The sequence below is a fragment of the Falco punctatus genome, assembly GCF_963210335.1.
Source record: "Falco punctatus genome assembly, chromosome: 3".
Classification (NCBI taxonomy): domain Eukaryota; kingdom Metazoa; phylum Chordata; class Aves; order Falconiformes; family Falconidae; genus Falco; species Falco punctatus.
Window position 1 is genome coordinate 62,727,822 of NC_137582.1, and position 24,300 is coordinate 62,752,121.

At 39.5% G+C, this 24,300-nt stretch overlaps 1 protein-coding gene across 2 annotated transcripts in view; it reads right to left on the bottom strand.

The window, feature by feature from the left end:
- Positions 1–23,860, bottom strand: part of PTPN2 (protein tyrosine phosphatase non-receptor type 2) — a 32,955-nt gene extending 9,095 nt beyond the window's left edge. Inside the window, exons 1-7 of one of the 2 annotated variants that reach the window (XM_080378106.1) lie at positions 23,608–23,859; positions 20,144–20,234; positions 12,396–12,496; positions 11,674–11,772; positions 10,343–10,480; positions 2,625–2,834; positions 1,010–1,168 (exon numbers count right to left, since the gene is read on the bottom strand). In XM_080378106.1, coding sequence (XP_080234232.1) covers positions 1,010–1,168; positions 2,625–2,834; positions 10,343–10,480; positions 11,674–11,772; positions 12,396–12,496; positions 20,144–20,234; positions 23,608–23,796 — 987 coding nt within the window. In that variant the 5' untranslated portion in view covers positions 23,797–23,859. Of the gene's footprint in view, positions 1–1,009; positions 1,169–2,624; positions 2,835–10,342; positions 10,481–11,673; positions 11,773–12,395; positions 12,497–20,143; positions 20,235–23,607 lie in introns of both variants that reach the window. The other variant, XM_080378105.1, reaches the window with a different exon arrangement.
- Positions 23,861–24,300: the final 440 nt, after the last annotated feature.

Genomic DNA, 24,300 nt, shown 5'->3' on the forward strand with positions numbered 1-24,300 from the left:
TAGATGGGTAAGTGTGAGAACCAGAGCTGCTCAGAGCCTGGAGCATGACTTTTTAAAAAAGAAAGCAGTAAAATTATTAGAGAATACCTTCATACCACCAGAAACAGCTTCCAGAAAATAAAGAGGCTAAATTGCTGTTAGTGTTAGGACAAATCATACAGTCTTCTAGGCATACAGCACAGGTGTCGGAGTAGCAGCACACTACCTAGGTGTTCATTAGTAGTTGTGCAAAATTATTTATTTACATAGCTAGTCAAGAAACATTTGTGAAAGACAAGAACTGAACAACTACCAGAACTTCCGAAGAAAGGAAATGTGTTTTAGCTTATCTGCTTCATTCATGATTTTAAGAAAACAACAAAATAAAAAAGCCCTAGCATATGAAAGAAGAATTAAGTGTGTTTCACAGCCTCTCCTCCCAGTCCTCCCCTTGCACCTAGCCCCAGCCATTTAAAATAGCTGCAGCTACTCTTACATCTGCAAGCCACACTGATCAAAAAGTGAGATCTGGTAATTTGTTTGCCCCAAAAACACCTTATATTTGGCTAGATTCTACTAACTCTAACACAAATTTTTAAGGATATGAAGAAAAAAAAAGGCAACTTTACTAATAAATGTGGTCTGTAGCATGAGGCAACTCCATTGTCAGGAAAATATATAGCAAAGATCAAGAAATCCTAAAAAGATCATTGCTACCTTTTCAAACTGATGCTGGGCATTACTTTTGCTTTTCAGTACTGAAAACAGTGATTTAACCCCTTGTTTTAAACATTTGTACAGACAAGTTATTTTTATGTTTTATCTAAAAGAGGACAAATACATAGGATTAGAAGTTCAGCTGATAGAAGGTGCTGATCAGATACCCTCTAATACCTTCTAGGCATCGACTGAAAAAGGCAAATTATTTAAACCCCACAAAGTTACATGTTTCAGAGTAGCTCGGAGCCCCTTTTTAACTACTCTTATCAGTCTACTGTTTATGTTTAAATACACAGAGCTAAACATTTACCTGTATAGTTGAATCTCCCATTATAAATTTTGCTCCTTCTATTACAGCCATATATGAAAATCTTAGTTGATCAGGGGTCTGAATAAGTCCCATTCGATATTTTCTCATATCCAGCAATACCTTCTTAATATCTACAGAAAATGGGTCTTTTTTTTCCATCTGTAAAGAAAGTTACATCAAAAGTGTCATTGCTATTGATAGAGATAACATATAAAAAATAATTACAAGTAAAAATAAAGTCGTAAATTTTTATCTAAAAATTAATTTCTTCATATTACATTTCTATTAGTTATATACAAAATTAACTTCTCAATTTATTTCTAAATTGTTTTTACAGGAAATAGCAAATAAGCTAAGGAAAGCTTATTATGAACAAACCAATGATCATGTATTAACCAAACAGAACAGTACCCTAACATCAAGTTTTAAAATCGAGTTTAGATCTGCTTGATTTTATTCAGGCATGTATTTGTACTTTGAAATAGGACTGTAAGAATCAGAACCATAAATCAGTATTTCCTGCTGCTCCTGAACGGAACAGCAATTTGGAATGAACATGGCAGAAATCCCCTTATTTAAAGCAGAATCTGTAAGCCAAGCAATGAACACACATCCCCACACTGCAGTCACAAGGCATTTTTAACCACGGATCTACACATGCAATGTTCACTTTAATTTGTCTAATGCTAAAGTACACTTGCATCAAAATATACACCCACATTTTTCAAAATGCAGAAGAACTGAAGAAAAAATTAAAAATAAGTTGAGAGGACCTAACTAAACAAGATGACAACTGTCTTACAATTTAAATGAAAGGTTTCAACTAACCCTGCACTGTACTTCTCACTATTACCAAGCACAGCCAAAGAGAAAAAGCCCATGTCTGAACTTCAAAATCCAACAAGATTTTAAATTTTAACACTACAGTTCACCCAAGTCACTAGCAACTATAGATGATGCAGTTCCCCGAGTAAGCAAAAAATCTGCTCGTTCATGTGGTACTGCAACTGGCTACCAAGTCCCACCTCCCAGAGAGCTGCACATCTATGGAAATTGTGCATCTCATCCTCCATTATGCACTGCAGGAGATCCAGGGACATGCCCGAGTTCTCATCCTAGTTCACATACTAATCTTCTGCAACCTTAGAAAAAGAAGCCTGTCAGACCTGCAAGATACTCCATTTTTAGAGAAAACTACTTACGTATTCAGTTGTCTTAATATATATACCCAAGCCTAACTTTAAGCTCATACTAAAAATATAAAAATCTCAACATTTTCTAAGCACATCTCATATAAAAGGAAAAGAATGCTTACTATTTACTTTCCAGAAAGCTTTGAAAATGTGTAATGCACTTCAAGATGAATTTGTAAACGTATTTCAAGAGCTGTGTTTTTAAACCATCAAAATATGTGACGGGAGGGGGGGGTGTGTGTGTGAAGAAAAAAAAAAAAAAAAAGAAAGAGTATAATGCCTTAATTAAAAGTTTTCACTGGCATGTCATTAACTTAAATGCTTTTAAAGCCTTCTGACCCAAAAGCCCATATTGGGAAGGGACGCAGGGTGTGAGGAGAAGGAGGAGAAGGAAAGGGGTGACGGAGAAAATGACCACTTACCAGAACAAGACAAGTGTCTACTAATGAAAACGTGCCAGAACGTCCTATCCCCGCACTGCAGTGAACTACTGCAGGTCCATGTTCAGGACTTAGTGAACCGGACTCTCTGACTTTAAACAGGAAGTTCAGGAATGAAGCTGGGGATTCAGGAACTCCAAAGTCTGGCCATGTAGTATAATGAAAATGAGAGATCATCCTGGACTCACCACTCTGGAAGTAAAAACAAATAAACAATACAACTATCAAGTTTTCTAATTTTGTTTAGTTAGCACACATTTCCCCAATCTAAATCAACAGCTTTTTTCTATTTTAAATTTCCCATTTAGACAAACAAACCAATAACTTGCTTCATGTTGAATGACAACCAGCAGTGCAACCTGAAGTAGTTTTTCATCCAAGTTGGTAGTTTTCCCCTTTGCAATTATTACCATACAACTTTTTTTTCTTCTTCTCAAACTTCCACTGTTATATTTTGTTTGCTTTACTACTTCCTCACAACTATTACTCTTTTTCTACCATTAATGCAGCTTAAAGGCTGACAGCAATTACTAGACTGCTAGCATTAATACAACTGAAAAAAAATTAACCTCAGCCTTTTAAACACTCTCCACTTGCTCAGAGCAAGTTTAATACCATGTGGTATTAGCATCTCCTTTATACCAGCCACACTACTGAGAGGAACAGGAAGCTTTACAGAAAAGGCCATACAGCAGAATGTCTAGCAAAACTTCTGCTGGACATGCTCATTCTTTGTAACTAAGAAAGAATGATTCCAAAACAATGTAGTTGTTTTAGAACCATGCAGCGCCTTTCCTAGTGCAACCAATCAACTGCAAGTATTGAAAGGACAGCAGGAGAGTATGCATGTATCTAAAAAGCTTTGATGAAAATTTGGATCATATTTTATGGACTCACTTCAGACCTGCTGTTACATGCTACTCCTTGCCACAGTGATTTTAAGACAACTTAATTGCTGACTTAGCTTGGGAATTTTAGAAAGGTTCAGTTATTTTTATCCTTCCTCCATTTCATCTCATTTTCCACAGAGTGAAATCTACATAACCCTCCAAGTCAGAACACAAGAAGATTTAAAATATCGATGTATTCCACAGAAGCTATTTTTCTTTTTCAGCAAAACACAGCTATGAAATTCAAATAAATTATATTGTTCTTCATCTGCTCAGTCTGTTTCAACTTCTTATGAGAGACATCTTAACGAAACTCCTCTGTGAAACTAAAATAATCCAATTCATGGTTACCACAGGCACAAAAATACTCTCCCATTTTGCCTTCAACGCCTGATACTACAAGACTGCCAATACTTTCACAGAAAACTGTGGATATTACATGACTCAAGTCACTCTCAAATGCATTGTTATCTCCCAGGAATATTTTATCTTTTAGCTAAGAGCTCAACAAGGACAACAGAGGGTGATCCAACATACTGGGAAAATGAGTACACAGTAAGATTTCAAAGGAGGGGCGGGAGGGGAGGCCTAAATTGTATAAAGAACAGGAATTTGCCTTTCTTATTTGTCTGAAGCAAAGCATTAAAAAACACTTTGTACTTTCAACTGAGATCTTACTGGTCTACCGTACCTAGTTTTTCAACTAGTGAGTTAACTCACTAATCAACTAAAATGACCTGTTTGTTTAAAAATCATGAAGGAGATAGGTTTTTAATAAGAAATACAGAAAATATAGAGTTTTAAAGAAGATAACACTCTTAAGCAATTTCCTCTATTTCTAAGAAAAATAACTTACCAATTTACAAAGAAAATTAGGAGGAAAACTGAAGACATGAGCTAAAGACACATACTAGGTAAAGCAAAGATTATCGTTGTTTCTTGTGAATCTAGATGATCCTTTGAAGTGGTAACTGATAACTGTCCCCTCAAGATTCTTAAATAGCTTTCCAGATGAAAGTCTCACTTATACCTTAAGGCGGCAAAAATGGCCTTATCTATAGGAAAAAAAAAAAAGTGATCTGTGTCTTTTTTATTGGTTTTTGGTTGGTTTTTCTTTTTTCCAAAGCCCACGCTGTTAACAAGCACTAGCATCCTCCTCCTAAAAAAAACATGGTAGTGCTTCAAGCACATGGCCAAGTGTCACCTTGTTTACACACTAATCTGAAAACAGGTATTTCTAAAGGAGAGATTAAAAGTGCTGCTGTACATCTCATCCAGCTCTAAGCCACAGATTTACTTTTCTCTTCCTCCCCATACTGTACAAAAGCTTTATCCATCCCACAATTTTCCACCACTTCAGCTCATTTTAAAAATACCTAGTCCCTTCGTCTTTCTCCACAGAGTCCCGTTTCAGTGCACCGGAACTGGCTGGTCTTCTTTGAACTTGCAGCTTCTAATCATACAGCCAAATCCCATTTGAGTATTTCAAGCCTCCCACATTTTCTCTCCTAAACAGAATGGCTCTTTCAAGTGGCGCTTGGCAGTCAAGCTGTACAGCTGAAATACTGTCTTTGTGTGAGTATCTGTACCACCCTTTCTAAAATAACTCCCCTGTCACTGAGCCATTCACCACAGCTATCATGTGAAGTGATGCAGGACCATAGTGAGAAAAGGTTTGGCTTTCTAAAGATTCACAAGTGTTGATAGAAAGAAATTCAATTCTAAAGAACAACTAATTTTATTTGAAGTATTACCAGGAAACTTGATATTCTTCTAAAGAAAAAAAGCTGGACTTCAAGACAGGCAGCAATGTAAAATTTTATGTATGTTATACACAGGGAACATATTTCTGCATGATAACTAAAACCCAGCTTATTCTATGGTAACCACAACATACTCTTCCAAGATTTCATAAGACTAGCTACCAAAAAAAAATTTTTTAAAAATCCTTAAATAATCATGGGACAACACTTGACCAAGCAACTTTTAAAGAAAACGAGCCTAACCATTCCAGTGAAAGTTCCACAGACTACTGGGATAACCTTTTACTAAATAGGCAACATAGCTAAAACGGATAAACTCAGATGACCACCACACTGCACAGTTCTCCACTGACTGCTGGTAACACCAACAGCACAATCAAAAGATGATCAAACCACAACTCATGCTCCAGGTTACAAGCAGACACCCACATGAGGACTTGAGCAGAAAAATATGAAGCCCTTAGATTAACTTTAATCAAAACAAGCCTTGTCATAAATTTTTTTACAGTAACTATCCAATCACTCAAAACAAAAAATGTACAAAAATCTTAGAACAACTTTCGTTTGCTCAGTCACCTGAGAGTATGAACATAGATACCACCAAAACGCTCAACGGAACTTGACACCTTCAGTGTGAAGTAAAACAGGTGAACACTGAAAAACATTGGTCTGTCAAATTTCACACATTCCTTATAAAAGCCTTCATTTCATAGTTCAATGGTGACCGGAATGGTCTAACATATGAAGCCATAAAATACACCCAACCCCATAGTGGTCCTGCATTTAATGACCATGCCTTAAGCACATTAACAAGTAATTTGATCATATAAAATTGAGAAGGCATGCTGTAAGAGCAATATTCTAAGCACTGAAATTCAAAAATCTTAAATCAACTTTAACTCCTTCTCTTTGTTCATTCTAACGCTTGGCAAAATGGTCTTCAAAATGTACATCAAAATGGCAATGAAGATAATGGGGCCAAATAATCCTCACAAACATTCTGGGATTTTTCTAATAACTAGTGCGTATCCTGTAAGTCAACATGGTAATAGCTATGCCCACTGAGTCCAAAAAACACTTTAACATTCAAGTGACTCTGGGTTCTCCTTTACTGTGAGGCACCAATACCTTTCTGTTGCAGCACAAACTAGTAGGCTGCAACAAGGTTTTTATACCATTGGTCAGATTCTACTGTCCTTGCTGTTCCTCCAGAGGCCAGACCACACTGCTCTTCCTCCACCCAACCCCTCTCCCACACTCCTCAGGGCTATTTAACCACTTAGCAGGAACGAGCTACAGCTGCACATCATCCATGTCAACCAACCCACTGCCTTCAAGGCAAGGCCACAGCTGCATGTTATCAATGCTAACCAACCCACTGCCTTCATTCCTCTACACCTTTCCCAACACCTCGGTCTTCTTTCCGTGGTCATGAAGACCAAAATTAATCCCTGACACAGTCTGACAAAGTGATATGAGGACATCCCACAAAGCAAGTGTATGCCATGTTTCAGTAAATCCCTTCAAAACACTATAGGAATTACATACACATCCATATACAAAGATACCACTTGATCCCAGAACACTGCCTGCCATTAGACTGCTTGCCTCTACAAACAAAAGATCTTCTTGGCACATTTAAAATTTTGGACATTGTAAACTAACAGCAAAGTAAATGTTACCTTCTTGACCTACAATGACTCTTCCTGGTTCATCCACAGGATCAGATAGCAAGGGCCACTAAGCAGTCTTGTGTCACCTTAATCTGATAGCAATGGCCACCCAGAGGCTTAGCACTACGTTGAGAATCCATTTTGCTAAAGGGTTTTTCCAAATATTTGCTGTTTGCAGAGGACTCAAGATTCCACTTGAGGTTTATTAATGGTCCTTACTCTAAAGTATCGTAACACCAGCGGCACATCAAATCTAGTTCACTTCTTGTAGTACTTTCTCCTCCAGCAAATATTTTCTTCACAGACCTCTCCTTCAGCTGCTTTGTTCTCATTTCTAGGAACCCAGTCTGAGATACATTAATCAAGGTTCCTCCAGCAGTTTCAATTCCTTTCCACTCCTCCGTGTCCTCACCCAGTCAGTCAGTCCCTGGTTTCCCTCAAGCACCAGTGCTCATTTGCCCTCCCATAGCTTCCCTGAATTCCCTGTACCAACCTAGCAGGGTGTTGCTTATAAGCATTCATTACATGTCACCTTGTGTCTTTCCCCAGACTATGCAGGTTACCACATCAGAAATTAGATAAAGAGAACTTTGGTTTTCAGTAAAAAAGTACTTAAAACTTGTGACACAAGAAGCTGAATGCAGCAATAAGGGATAATATAAAAATACATATTCAACCCAAGGTGAAGTCTTCCAGAAGTTAGTTATCAATATCTAACAATTCTCCCATAATACTGTCACAAAACTTAGCAACCCCATCCAATAGGTTATTTAACAGACTTAAAAAAAGGCTCTCAAAGACCTAACTATCACTTCTCCAATACACTGGAAGATTTTGCTTCGAAGCACAGACATGCAATAGCTTCACACAGATGATTACGAACTTTTAACATGAGCACAGTATTTTCCTTCTACCCTTATTTTCCAACAGAAGCAACGGTTTGCAGAAGCCTTCACAGTCAGTCTTTCCTCAAGGAGAGTTCTGAACCTGAGCAATTACAGCAGAATGCAGCAATCAACTTTCAAAAGAGCTGACAATTGACACCAACAAAAAGATGGAAGATAAACAGTGAACCATGATGGAAAGGCAGCTTCAAATTTCTATAATCTAAAATGCAGCCTGGGTCAGGCAAAAAATAAGGAAATTCCACAATAATCACCAGCAAGACTAAGCACATGAGAAATATTTTCAGAACTTTTGCAAAGATACCAATAAACACCATCTCCTCTCCAAAGCTTTACGGAACTACACCAGCCACAACAGCAAAAACAAATGACTGCCTAGAACAGATACAAATAAATCCAACCACCAAATGCCTTTATCTAATCCTCAAAAATGAACACTGCTCCCCTCCACCAGATCCCACCTGTACTTCTAACTGCTTTTTAACAAAAGAAAACAAAACTTCCAGCAACAAAAACAACCAATTATTCAGAGGTTGTTTCATTGGTAACAACATTAAACAAGCACTTTACTCTTCATACATACCTATTTTGCTTATGTCGAGATTTGTTGCAGTTAACACAAATCTACTTGAGTTCAGAATGGTTGTATTATAAAGACAATTCTAGTTCTCTTTTTTAAAGGAAACTACTTCCTAAGTATTCTTAGAATTTAGAGTGTATTTTGCTCATCAGTCATCTTATATTCCAGGCGGCAAGTGGCTAAATGTCTTACTACTCTGCCTCCAAAGTTCCCTCCAGAATAACTTGTATAAAACTGGTTAAGCTCACATTTCAAGTTAACTGTGAATACTCAGTTCCTACAAATTTTATGGTATAATTATCAATTTCATAAAGAAGGCTGCACTCAACATTCACAGTGTTATTCTAGAAACTACGTAGCTTTTCTGTTTGACTAACCAAGTATGTTCTACTTCTTGTAGCAATTTTATATATTTTAAAAAAATATCTTTGGAGTTAGCACTCATGGAGCCTTATAGAAACGCTAGGGCATGAAAATAAAAATTCAGTACAGCAAGTTTGCTAAGTATTTGTCAAACTGATTTACACGGCATACAAGAAACTGTACAGCACTGATGGGCCCGCATTACCAGTCCAAAGCACACCGAGAAATTTAAGTGGTCAATAGCTTCAACTCAAAAGTCTACTACAGTATACTTTGTGCTGTTCCTCAAGGGATTTCTGCATTTTCCAGCGAATGTTATGTCCAAACACACATCATGAAAACTGCATCCTTTGAAATAGGAAGTTTAAAATTAGGGACTAATGTCAGCCAGACAATTCCATGAAGCCGCCTCTTAGGTAGTTAGGAAAGCTTGCCTCAGCTTTCCAAAAAGGAGAGCTATTCCTTCTCAGGCACTAGCTTGCAAACACTACTTCTCTCTTGCCTCTGCTGTCAATAAACAAATGACTAAACAGAAATTCTTCAGGTCAGTAGGACAGAATTTCATAAAGCTCTTCTTACATTGAATAGACCAAGGAACAAGCCAAGTTTATCATGTTGATCTCATGAGGGATGTTTCAAATTAACAAACATTATCTCAACGTACTAGTAACAGCTGGCATAAATTCAAATATTTTTGACCAAATATATCAATGTTTAGTTGTATAAAACAACATGCAAAGAAACACCTTCGAGCCTTCCTTTCCCAAATCCACTGACAAGACAACCTTGAATAAAACTTGCCATACTAGCACTTTCAATTAATATAAGGCAAGGTTTATAGGGAGAGAGAATATCTTACAAGACATAGCTGGAACAAACAGACAAGCTCTTCAATCCTGTCTTCAGCTCTGAAACAGAAGCAGCAAATTCCAACCCAAGCTCAGGCCAGGAACAATTTTTTTGAGCTTAACTTGATTAAATTGTCAAAGTGCTTAATTTTTAAGAGAAAAGGATGGTTGGTCCTGTGGAGCAAAAGGGGAGGTAAGCAAGAGGAGATAAAGTTACCTATCTACAGGTGGTAATCACCCCTCCCCAAAAAAACTTACATAGCTAGACTGAATTACATGGAAAACTAAAATTCCATTAAAAACCAGTAATTACTGACTGATTTCTGATATTCAAAAGAAATCAGAATTTTCAGCTCCTAGTTTCATCCTTTTAGGGTATTTCATACAGCTCCTCTTAGAATCACCACTACCAGCAATTACAATTCAATATGTTAAGGTATTGCCATGTGGAAAATATAACTATAAAAATGCTGAAGCTGTCATCTCTTTTAACGTAGACATTAATTCAGGTCTAACTCACTTGCTTATATGCCACACATACATATTCAACATCATCAGAAATGCATTACAATTTTCAGTGTAAAAGCTCAATCAAACCGGTAGTGACAATATGCTAAACAGTTTTCATTATATACTTAAGCCCAGGAACATGAGCTATACAGACTGAGAAAAGCTTACATTGATATTTTCTAATTGCAGTAGATGTACTGTGTAATAGGATTTGACGTCTTCAGATACTAGCCTCACACGGAAACCTGTTTCACTGAATGTCATAACTTCTTCTTCCTTTGTTGGCCAGTATTGAGCACACTTCACCTAATTAATTTTTTTTAAAAAAAAGAAGGGGGGGGGGCAGGCGGGAAGAGAGAGAAAAAAGAAAAATCTGGTTAAGTATCCTAGTATTTTTGGGTTTGCATGAACAGATTCTGAGACCCCATTATTCAATACAGTAGACTCGACTCAAGTACCTGCTGCTGGTCTCAGGAATTACAAGTCCACAGTGTTTACAGCCAAGTTACAGCTGTTTCACAATGGCTATTATGCATTCCAGCTTTATCTGTTTATACTTTCTTTCATCCCAGGTTAGTGTGTTTTGAGACACATTCTTAACCCCTCTTCCCCACTCTTGCTCTCTACAGTGAAAAGATCTTTACTCAGCTGTTTCAACAACACTTCCCCCTCCATTTCTGACATGCACACCTGCACATTTACATAACTGACGTAATATCCAGTTTTCCCAAGGCTTGTTGAATACTAGCAGATTCTAGCAAAACAAAAGAACAAACTAACAAAGCAATGCAAAACTGTCCCTTGTCCTTTATTCCTCTTGCCCTGCACTCCAACTTTCTGTAGGAAAATTTCTGCGTAATAAAGTAAGTGACTTTTTAATGGACTAGTCAACTCCTTTTTTTCACTCACAAAGCTACTCTGAGGAAAAGCCATAAACCTCAAATGACATGCATTTATAACTAGAATCCAGTTGTTTTAGGCACATTAGCAGAAAAACTACAGAACAGAAGATTCCTGTATTCTTGCATGCACGTATACCACCAGCTTTAAAGAATCAAAAATAACTACATCAGTTTGACAGTTGCTGGGAAGCAGCTTGTCTTCACTGTTACAAACAGCTAAGATCACTATATAACAAATATATTACTCTCATAGATTTAGCAGAAATAATCCAAAGATACTTTAAACCAAACTTGTCCTCCCATCTTCCATTTCGTTCTAGAGCATCTTACACTGCTTCTATTACACCTTATTTCTGTCTGTACATGCTCCTTTCTCAGGATGTTACTGTCACCTTTCTGGATGTATATTTATCAGATGCTGTTTTCACCAAACTGAATTTTGTCTTAGCTCCATCACTTCAATATTATATTAAACACATGTTACACTGTATACCAGTGAGGAAGTCTGTTAGTTCTTTTAATGTAACAATCAAACATTGTTCAACTGTATTACTATTATGTGGCTTACTTTACAACTTCAGGCCTAATATTACTTACCGATTCTTTTTCAACAATTCTGTTCAGCATGACAACTGCTTTGGTTTGTTGTTGCCATACCATTAGCCAAAAATGACAACATGTATTAGGCAGTGGACCCTGTGTATTGAAGAAGAAAAACGGGTGTTAAAATATATAGGCAAAGCAGTTTGAACACAGTTAATTGGTCACTGTCCTCTGAAAAAGTTTACACAAATTATTAATAGAATAACAGAAATGGCAGGTTAGAAAGTAACCAACTCCACAGATCATTCCCGCACCTGAAAGTTGTTGCTGGGGGGTGGGGGGGTGGTGATGTTTGAAAAAACAAATAAACAAAAAAACCCACAAACAACAGAACAGTAAGAGCTCAGGGAAGGGATGTTTCAGTTTGGGCATCAACACTATTGTGCTGTGAGAAGAAAAGCTACTGCTCAGAAGGTGCAAGATGAAGTAAGGGGTAGAAATATTGTTGCAATGCATTTCCTAAACAACTGAAGAAAAGAGCAAGAAATACTTGAAAAACTTCATATGCAGTAAATTTTTCATATTCAAATATTCCCTTTAGCTTTTTATTAAAATATGAAATAATGTGCTCAAAACTAAAATAAACAGGCAGTTAGTATGTGATACATGTAATTCACAGGGAGAAGGAACCATCCAAATATAAATTACAACTTTATAAATCTCCCCTCCCCGACATTCTCAATTCCTATAATAACCTAGTAATTGGTAGTACTTACCTGTGTTAAAATATAGTACCTCTGGGCTTCTTCTATGACCACAAGGCTGGCATTGATATAGTCATTCTCAGTGTTCTGCAATTTTACACGACTATGATCATCTAAAATTTAAAGAAAATTAAGGATTAATGATGCATCCATCCATGTTCTAACAGGCAAGTTTAGGTCTGACAAGCAATTAGAAATAAATTCTGCAACACTAAACAAATAGTAACCTACAAACATACATTAAACTAATTTCTCAAGTAACTTTGGGAACTGCCTGTCTCATTCTCCCCTCAGCAGTCCATCAGAGTAATTTCAGCTATTAATAGAATTTTCGATTTCATTAATTTCAGCTATTAATAGAAGCTACTGAGAAAACTGGAATACCCAGTTTTCTTTAAAAAACAACCAAACAAAACAACCCTCCCACACATGCCAAAAGATGCTCACAGCCATCCCTCAACAGTTGCATTTCCTTAACAGAACAGCACCACAACCCACACCAGGCAGCACGCTGTCCTATCACACCAGATCACTCCGCTGCATGGTTTCCTTTAAGTTCAGAATTCCAAGATTTTTGGTGAACTGAGATTTCACAGGTTGAGGTAGAATCATGAAGTTAAACTCACACAACAAGAAAAAAACAATTAAAAAAACCACACAAAAAAACCCTACTTGTAATAACTCAAACCAAGCTTTAATCAATTTAATTTCCCTGTAATTTATTATTTAATACTATACAAGTTAAAAATACTAAAGAAGGGGCACATGTACCTATTTAACAAATCTTCCAATTAAAGGAAGCCGAATCTAATTACACATTTTCAGTCTCTCACGATTACACAGGCAAGACAGAAGATTCCCCTATTTACGGCAGAGGCAAGCAAAGGACTCCCGTTGAAATTCTAACATTAGCATGAGAAAGATTACCAGACTGTCCTACTAAAACACTGCATAATAAAAGGTCACCCTGGCTATTCCTAGAAACTTAGTATCTGATTTATCACCCTCTAGGAGACATTTAGGTAATCAGACTTGTTCACATTAATTAGAACTGCATTAAACAAACAGCATTTTTAGTTTAAAATTTGTACCCAACTGCATGCCAAGAAATGAGATTCAACTGACTGCAAAACCCCCCGAAGCTCAGCTGCCTAGATGGGTTATTTATGAGAACAGTAAATAAATAGCAAACTAAAATGAATTTAAGAGACTTCCAACACATTTGAAAAAGAGATGGACGAGATTCCATAAAGAAACTGACAGAGCCGAGAGTGAATTACAGTGCAGTGCCCGTTTTTAACCTACATTCACCTGGTCAAACCCACAAAACTAATTTGGGATGCAGACTTATAGCACAGCTCCTGTTAGAGTATTACTCCGCTTTTGCCTCTCCCATCCCTGCACCAAAAAGCTAACTTCCTTTTGACAAACAAAATTTTGGGAAATGCACAAAATCCATGGGTTTTGACATGAGCAACTACCAAGTACCCCACTCAGTGCAGCTGTCCTAGTTGAACTGAGATTAAATCTCTTTATCACAGCCAGTCTATACAGCACAAGGCTTATCTAAGAGATCCATGAATATGGCCCCAGATAGGCAAAAAGCTGACAGGAATGAAAAAATAGTTACTAAATAAGACCCTTGTTCTATAGACTGTTCATATGATTTTATAAATACTTTCTATGTGTTTGGAAACCTGGATAAAGTACATTTACTAGGTTTTATCTGCTTTTATACTTTCCCTCATCTATCTGCTATTCACAACTGTCAAAGGGGATCTTACTGGATTCAAGGAAAGAAGTCAACAGAAAATTTGGGGGGTTTTGGGTTGGTTTGGTGGGGTTTTTTTTCTGAAGGGCTGAGATTTGGGGTTGTTATCCTACCTCCTTTAGCTGCTAGCTTTTATATGCAGTCACATACAAATGTGCAGAGTACAGAAATATGCTGGAAACCTATTTTTAATATCGAAGTATGAGAAAGTTACTGGTTTTGTCTGTTTTCATTAGCATTCCAGCTGTAAGGCAACACCATCCTGACTTTCAGGAGCCTTAAAACAATTTATGATACATCTGCATGAAGAAAAAAGTATTATCAAAGCCAAGACACAGTAAAATGAAGACACTTGCATTTTAAAGTAAAATGTATCTCCTTGTACTATTTTGTCCAGACAGGAAAGCGTTACTTTTTCCTTTCATGTATCACTTTATCTGAAATGTTTCTACTGGAGAGAAACCAAGACCTTTGTAAATATTACATGTCATTTGCCAACAGGAAAACCTTAAGATCTTGTTATAGTAAATCACACATACCGGTACTAGTGTTCTCGGAAAGATGACATAAGCAAGCACTGTTAACAGTTTAATCACCCAGCAGCAGCTGCTGTATTGCTGCCAAGAGGAGATAACTGCAGAGGCTCTAATGAGGCTTCCTACTGTAATCCTTACACACGTTTTCCACCTTATTTTTTCCTTCTTATAAATTCTGCTTTGTACACAGGACAAATTAAATTCTGAAAGTGTTCGTTTTTTTTTTTTTTTAAAGCCCCTTTTAACAACTAGTTCTATGCACAGAGAGCCTCCCTTCTCCTCCCCAACTAAAACAAGAGTCGATCCTACATATACACAGAGGCATACATGCCACAGGACAAAGAAAGCCACTAGAATATATTGATTTCCCATCTTTCAAGGGAAAACGTTCCTAAAGGACGCAATGACCTAGAAACCTCATTCAAGTTTTAGCTTGCTCTTCTGAATTAAAATGAAGCAAGCCAACTTTTGACAGTGAGTTAGCTGTAACGTGTTTCCCATATGTAAATCACTTCCAGTTACAAAGTACTTCAGATTTATATGAATGATTAACCTATCTTAAATCTTTATCTTAAATGTTGCCATGCCCAGAACAGCTAAAATCTAGTACTCGTTCTCTGAGGTGCCAATTCCCCTATTTCAACAAACCATGCAGCCTGAAAAGGAAGTGGAAATCTTAAAAATGCTTCTCATTCTGGCTTCCTGCACTAAGAAAACTACTGTCAGAACGACTCTGTCTGAGATAAGTGAACTCTTACTACCCACTTAAATGAAACCCTGTCCCACAGGTATCACTGAAAACATTCCCTGTGTCTCAAATAAGGCCAAGACTTCACATTACACATCAATTTGCCCACTCCCTGCTAAAAAGAAAGTTACCTATCCAGTTAAAACCAAGATACAAAACGTCTGGCACTTTACATTATACAGTTCTTGCAGTTAGTTAATGAAAGGTGACTTGAAAATAACGGTGCTTCTAGAAGTGAAACTACTGTATAATTGAAAAATTGTCTTTCATTCAATAAATGTCTCTGGCTCCACAAATATAGAACTATTAACAAAGGAGAGTGAAATGCTACCTAGTGGATTAAAGAAAGTAATAAATAAAACATGTAGCCATAAGCCATCCCAATGACCCAGTATGACCCTTTCCCACTTACCAGCAAATCCCCTTCATTTCACTAATCCCAATCTAGCCTATCTGAGCTGCTAAATTATTCACATACTCTGTCACCACATTTACAAATCTCAAATTTCAGAGGTAGCCTATGGCACAAGAAAGCAAAGTGACTTTTCCCCACCCTGTCACCAGTTGTAAGCAATGAATGCCATTGTATCAGTCATGGCCTAGCTCCTAACTGAAATGTATTCATACTGAAATACACACTTAACTACTGCACAGATTCCTTATACTTTAAAGGACTGAAAAAAACCTTAAGATACATTTTAGATCAGTGTGTGCTATAAAACTCCCCTCCTCCCCAACACCAAAGAAAGAAGTATCTCCAAAAACAGCACACTGAGTTTATTTATACCATGTTTCTGGTAACAAGATGTTTTATAGAATCATTAGATAACGTCATCATTAAGTATCAACGTCAGCTTCTAACATGGACAACGAGAAGTGCAGTAGGTTTATTTTGGACAGAACATCTCCTTGTTCTCAGCACATACACTTGAAACACAGGACAGAAAGGGAACATTTTTGCAGTGACAATTAATCAACAATATTTGCAAAGCCATCCACATCTGCTCCAACTCTGTTCCCTGTAAAGAACAATACTCTTCATGTTCCTTTCTCCCTAACATACACTCTAGGTCAACTGTAAGCCTATGGTTGAAAGGTCCAACACAAAGTCTACTAAAGGTCACAGGAAGACAAGAGAAATCACTACCTCTCAAGATCATCCAACAGCAACACCGCCTTCTATCAGGTGAAAATGTTCAGGTGGCCCAAGATTCTGGGCTACACACCACATGACAAAGGCAGGCTAAAGATAAAACTGCAACCCCCCCCATCTACCCTCCAAAAGCAAAAGGAAAAAGAAAAATCCTGCAATTTTGCTGAGGGGATTTCCTTCTTGCCTCTAAATCTGGGAACACAGTAAGCAGATCTCTAAAGGTGTTTACAGTCAATCTGAGACACTAGACTCCCCTGATATCAACTAAGGATAAGATTAAGAAGGTAAGTAATAACAGAAATCTTAAGAGTGTCATTGAAGTTATCAATAAGGAATAATAACCTCACGAGTTATTTTCCTCTCAACAATGTTTTCTGAGAAATGGTTCCATCTGTCAGGAAATGACTGGTTGTCAAACCAAACCTATTTCAGATTAACTTCCTGTTTCAATAGTACTACATAGCCAAAATATTCCTCTCCATATTCTAGACTAATACCAAACTGCAGGACTGCTATTTTTTTTGGCTAGGCAGTAACTCTTGAGGGCTTTTACCCAACCGAACTTATACATACCATAGCTCTTTAGCCAACAAAACTGAACACTAACAAAAATATTTATGAAACCGGAGACAATGTGAAACTCAACTGTAATGGGCAAAGATGATTAGTCTTTTCCAGCTAACAGAAATCAACTTCTAGCTAAAAATCCACATGTTGGACACAAGTGGTTTCAGCATACCTATCTTGGGTATTACGGCTGAAATGGGGCAAACCAACCCAAAACATTTTTTCCGGCACTTGTAATTGACATATTTCTGTAAGACAGAATAATCTTTGCATTTCCTCTTGCAGACATACCACCTCAGATTTTAGACTGGCTTGGCCACTATCTAGTTTAACAAACCATTTTCTCACTGCTACGCAGAACTACAGCATTTTCATCAAATTGTATCTTACAGTATGTTTAAGTAGCAGTTAAAGAGCAGTAAAATTGGTGAAGGACCGAGTTGTTAAGATTGCATGAGACTGAGTTCTACTGCATTTCTGCAATGCCAGCTCCTTGCACACATGCACCATGATTACATTTCTTCACCCCAGTGACCAAACTGCATAACTTTTACTGCAGCTGCTTTGAAATTTAGGTACTGTTATTTTGCAATGTTATTTATCATATAGTCCCTTCCAGGTCTCTTTGTCCTCCCAACTCTCACCAACAATTATGAGTCATATTTGAACACACAAAGATGTAAAATTCAATGGAAATTAGTTCAGACAGTGTTTTGTTCTGTTTGCCTCATACAGTCCTGCTTTTAGTGCCCAGTTCTGCAGGCCATCTTGGTGGACCAATTCAAACCTTCTTTCTTTCATAAATACTAAATCCATAATTCATAAATACTAAAAACAGAGACATGCCTCAAAGTTCACCATCTTAGCCCAGCCATCATGTTCTAAGTCGTGTCAACTAGCACATAATGACCTTAGCCCTTCCTATGCCCAACAACTGCTTCCAAGACTAGGTTTTATCTGCCTCTGCTCTTGCACAGGGTCCAGGGATTTATACAATCACATAACTAATTTCCTCCTGGCTAAACAAGCATTTCAGAAGCAGGCTTTGCCATGACCAAGGCAGAGGTGTTTGATGCTCTTCACTACTGGAAAAGTTGTGCCATGATTCAGGAAACTCTTGAGCTCCGGAAAGCTACAAGAGATGGATACAAGTCATACCTCTAAGACACTATTGCAGGCATTTTTAGATGCTACTTAAATAACACAATGGGGTTTTATTATTTTTTTTTAGAAACACTCCTTTCAAAAAGAAAGAAAACCCACAAATATGTTGAAGGTATGCTGCTGTTCTCTTTGTAGCAGTCACTGACTAAGAAACTGATGGAATTCCATGGATGGAATAAGCGGCAAACGCATAGTTATAGCTTCTGCCACAGGAGTTGTATAGGATATTGGACCAAGGAACAGAACTTGGGCCTTGTGGGCTCAAATCCAGTCTCCTGCCTTCTCTCCTTACAACCCCCATCCCAACTTTGGTATGAAACAGGAAGTAAATAAAACCCAATCTACTTTACCACTGCTAAGATGCTAATGCTGTGCTGTAACAGGACAGCAAACCTGGGACACCTACACACCTCTGCACATATCAACAAAGGCCCAGCAGAGGCCTATCTCCCTTTACTGAGCATACAGCGTTAGTCAGGAAGCCTTGACTAACTTGAGATACCTTCTTAAACAGACCACACTGGAGAATGCCATGCAGATGCAGCCAAGAGGCTGTGCATTGAACTCTTTTAAGTTCAGTTTCATCAGAGTGCAGTATTGAGATTCAGTATCAAGCCAGACTGGATCCACTTGGAGTTGACACGCTGTGCACATTAGCGTTCTAGCAGCAGTCTGATGAGTAGCGCGCAGTGCTGCATCTGATCAGCATGACTCAATCTGAGACCCTTTCTGTGTAATTTTGAGAAGTGCTATGCACATGCTGCTACCACAACCTTCAACTGGAAACAAGGAGTTCAGCACTTCTCCAAATTTTACAATAGGTATTCAGATTAAGCTGTCAAACAAAAAGCCCAAATACAATTGCAACCCTTCAGAAATTCTACATCCAGTAACAAGAAGGCTTTTACGAGCCTTTGGTGTTCTGGGAAACTCCATACTAAAGAACACACAAACATTTAACCAGTTGCAACATCAGTATTTTGTAGAAAAATTAAGGCTGCACTCATTTCTTCTCCTAGTCCTTTTGAAAGTGACTTATGATAGCTTTCTCCAGCTCTAACTATATATTGGTAATCTTTTGCTCACACCTTTTTATAGCAATTTTGGATTACAGTTTCTACAGTAAATGCTATTGAAAACAAGTGCACAACACCGCAGTAGCAAAGAAGCTGGTAAAAAACAAGAAAGTTGTCTTCACCCAAGATGTAATATCATTATGTCATAAAGACCATTTTATGGCAGTTAAGCTGTACAAAGCACTTCTTACTGTATCTACTCACATTGAGAACAACTTCATGCATACATTCTTCCGAACAGACAAAAATAACAAAATCTCAAGTATTTCTTAAAGCAACAGTACAAATCAAGAGGCATTTACCCAGTCTTACAAATGTGCAGAATCACTTAGCCCAAAAGGAAACTTTCAGTCAAAGCTTATTAACTTAGCTTCTGTGCTCAGTAGATGTTGATTTTCTTAATGACAAAGCAATATTAAACAAATAATTTCCTTATAAGGAAAAATGTTTAATATTTTACTTTGCAGCTCACAAACACTTCCCTACATACCAATAACAATGATTTGCAATCATCTCTCATTCACCATCCAGCACAATGAGTTTAAACCACAGGCTCTTCTCCCTTCTGTTATATACGTTTGCATATGTGTTATGAAAAACATATTTATCATAGGATACCTGTCTACAGAAATAAACAAAATACAAAACCTACAATAACCATGATTAGCTATGGTGTTTAAAAGTAAGCTGGGTAAGTAAAAGGTCTACAAAGTTTACCACTGTATTTACATAAAAAGATACTTACATGGACTAACATCTCTGTATCTGTTTCGATTTCTGTTTTCTGGGTATTTTGCAACTCTGTGAGGGTAGTCACTGGATTTATGCCGAATTTCCTTTAAAAGACAAAAAACGCAAGTCACTTATAGCCAGCAAGGTGATTAAGGTTAGTGTTATACACACCCTATTTTAAGACTTTCAAACTTATTAATTAATGCAGGTTATTAGTAATTAACATTTTTAAACTGACCTTCACTACAGCTAGTGGTATTTTCACGCAGACAATGTGTGTCTCATTCATGGCCAAGCTGTTGCCATTTAGATCTTCCCACACTTGGCTAACACCACCAAACTAACATAAATACAGTTTGGTAAGGAACTTACGTAGCAGGATCAAAGGCAGGGAAAAACCCCAGATATTTATTATGTTTGCAGTTTACCTCAGACGTGCACATTACCTCCCACAGTAATAAGAGACTCAGACAGACAGAACTAATAGCAGTCAGTACACTGCTAGCTCCTTTACACCAACCAGCAGCATAAATGCCCACAAAGGTACCTAGTTAATGATTTTATGGCTGCTGTTAACAGCCACAAGATTATTCTTGGTGGTTTGACAGTTCAACCCAGATAGCTGTAGTTAAAAATGACCCAGTAGTATGAAGGAACAATTCTAAACTCAAAATATCAATGTGATATCACAGCCTGCTTCTTCACAGGCATTAATACAAAACTTCCATTCCAATAATCTGCACTTAGAAGATACTCAAACATACTTGTTTACACACTATTTTAAAGAGTATACTATACTGTTCATGTACTCTGAATGTTCAGTTTTTACTCTTTTGCCTCTGAGTGTATCTTTTCCAGAACTTCACTAATATATACAGATTTACGTTATGTAGACAACTGAAAACACAGCTAAAAAGCTGTTGACAAGCAGCCTCCAACAAACTGAACTATTCCCTCTACATCTCTGCAATGATGCCACCTCAGCAGGCATGTTGTACAATACAGAATTAACAATATTTTGCTTTGATTTCACCTTTTGCTACATGTGATCATTATGTCCCAAAGAACATTTAAAGCTCTCTTTATAACCAAGCATTCTTTGGTCTTTTTCTATGTTTCCACTATCTTCTTTGTCTTCTCAAACTTCATAAATAGCCTATATATTCCCAGACAATTAACAGAGCCAAAAAAGACTCTGGTGGCAATTTAACATACGTAAGGAAGCTCCATTTTTTAGTATCTGGTGTGTGACATTACTTAAGTGCAGCGCGAACCTGTAAAGAAACTGAACCACAATGTGGAATAGCAACTGTCAAGCACCAATGCTCTACATATTTGTATGAAAATATCTTATCTTTTAAACAATCAGGGTTTTTGTTTTGATACAGCACACTGGAATTCGGTCTTCTTCTCTAGTTTATGTGGCTTACAAGCTTTGGGAGCAGCCATGTGCTCACTGAATAAATGTATCTGTGAGGCATTCACAACCGAGTTTCCATGAAATGTAAATTATGTATTACTCCATAACTGGATACGACAGACTTTTTTTTTTTAAAAAAAAAAAAGCACTGGCATCCTCTGTGCACAGAAACAGACCTGTAATTTGGTCAAAAACAATAAAACAGCTAGAAACACTACTACAGTGATGGGAGGGGGGGGGGCTTGCTAAAAGTATTAAACCTAAGGAAGCTTAATGACTAGTTCTAAAATCAGGTTTTCCTATGTATGATTCAGCCATCACAAACTGGAGAAACAAACCAGATGCTAGATCTAACATAAGGTATATTATACAAGAAAAATTTGCATTGGAAAAGGAAAAAGTGAAAAATCAGTATCATTTATTCAGTCATTAACTCAGATTGGATAAGAGCTCTGGCAGTCAATATAAATAATCCAAGCTTCACAGGATTCTACCACAAGTCTTGGCAAATTCATGGAACTGAAGAGTAAATATAACAACTGGTCCCAGCAAGAAATAAAAAAACCCTAATACGCAACTTTTTTCTCCTTCAGAGAAACTTAATATTCTCAGGACAAACATGTTATGTTTCTTATACAACACTATAATAGAAAAATACCTTCGGAAACAAAAACTCAGTGTGAAAACAAGTATCAGCAATTCAGAGTATTTTCTACAAGTGTGTACTATTTAAAACCATCACTTGCTACTTCTGCACTTTAAAGCAGATTTGTATTCTCTGGTTTCAACATAAAACAAATGTGTTAAGTACCCTGAAAAAATCCTGAGTCTGCAAAATCTACAAAATCAGGGAAACAAAAGATTCTAATACAAAGCACCTTATTAAAAATATTTTATGGCATAGCTGTAGTAAAATTAGGAAATCCACACACAAATTTTAACAGAGCTTAATTTTCTCTTCAGTTTACTTCTCCAAGAACAACTAAGCAATATCAAAATTACTTGGGAAAGCTAATTTGCTCAGTCTGGATATACCACATGTAAAGTGTGTGTACTTTTTTACCTCATAAAAATACCAGTTGCAGAAATCTTCCCTTAAACTGTGCTAAGATAACGAGATAAAAGCATATTTCTGTTATTCCCTGTTAAATTCAAACGACAGCTCAGTTCCATAATACATGTGTAAAGACAGTGTATTCGAAATACATGTAGAGCGGGGGGGGGGGGGGGGGGGGAGTATTAACAGAAAAAGCACAGCTTAAGTTAGTAAAGAGAACTTTAATTTGGGGTTCTTTTTCCTCATTTGTGAACGGGCACTGTAAAATACATACCGGCTCAAATAACTGCTCTAGTACTGCAAGCTTAAACATAAAGTCAGCGTTACGGACCCGAACCAAAGACTACTGCTGCAAGCTAGCGAGCCCGCTGTTCCTAGAGCACGCGGGGCAGCAGGCGCTTCCCGGCGGCGGCCACGCGCCGGGCAGGTGCGGGCGGCGGGAACGGCGCGCGCCGAGGCCGAGCGGGCGCCTGCGGAGCCGCTGCGCTGCGGCCTCAGCGCCAGAGCCGCGAACCCGGGACGACGGCGAGCCTCGGCCGCACCGGTACCACCAGGTACCGCTTCCCGCTCCACCTGGAGACCGCGGGGGAAACACCCTCGCCGGGATCTGACCGGGCCGCCCCGCCAAGCCCTCAGAGCCCCAGCCGCCACCGCGCCCCGCCACCAGCGCCCGGCCGAGGCGCCCGAGCCCCGGGCCCGCGCAGACGCAATGCGCCGGCAGCCCCCCGCCGCCCGGCAGCGCGCTGCACAGCGCCTGCGCGCCACCCCCCCCCTCCCCCGCTACCCGCCCGGGGCGGAGCAGCGGCCGCCCCCGGGAGCATGCGCGGCGCCCGCCCGCAGTGTCGCTGCGTGCACCTGAAGGCGAGCCGTGGCCCAGCGACTTCCGCTCCCCGCCGAGGCGGCGCGCGCCGGCAGCGGGCGCTGACAGCGCGGTGCCCGCTCCCCGCCCTTCCCCCAGCCCCCCTGCCGGGGCGGCGCCGGGGAGACCCCCCTGGCTCACCAGATAACGCGCCTGCCAGTCGTTAGTGGCGTCTATCTCCTGGAACTCCTGCTCGATGGTAGCGGACATGGCGGCGGCCAGAGCGAGAGCCTGTCCGGGGGCCGGCACGCTCCCGGCCCCGCGCGCGCTGCCCACCGCACGGGAGCGCCGAGCGCGCTCCGCCCTGCCGCCGCCGCCGCGCGCGCACATACGCTCGCAACGGGTCCCGCGGGCGCCCGTGCCGGGCGCATGCGCGCGCCGCGGCCCCGCCCACTGAGCGTTGGCCAGACCACGCCCGCGGGGAGGCGGGAAGCACCTGGGGTGACGTCACGGGGCGGGGGGGCTAGGCAGAGGGCGCGGGGGCCGCACGCAGGTAGCCGAGGGTCCCTGCCGGGCCGGGGGCTTCGCCGGCCGAGGGGCGGCTTCGGGCGCGGGGCCGTGAGTAGCCGCCTGCCGCCCCGGTGTCACTGCAAGGGCAGGGCCCGGGCGGGCCGCAGCCGGTGGATGGGCGCTCCGGCCCGGCCCGGCTCAGCGGGGACGGGCCGGGCCCCGCTGTCCGCACGTACGAGAACCGGAGCGTGTCGGACAGGCAAACCGCGGCCGGGCCTGCCGTCTTCATGGCGGAAACGCGGCGGGGTGGCGCGCAGCGGCCCCCTGCGATCGCCTCCAGAAGCAAGCCCCTAGGAGACCGCCTCGCGAACGGCGGGCGACACC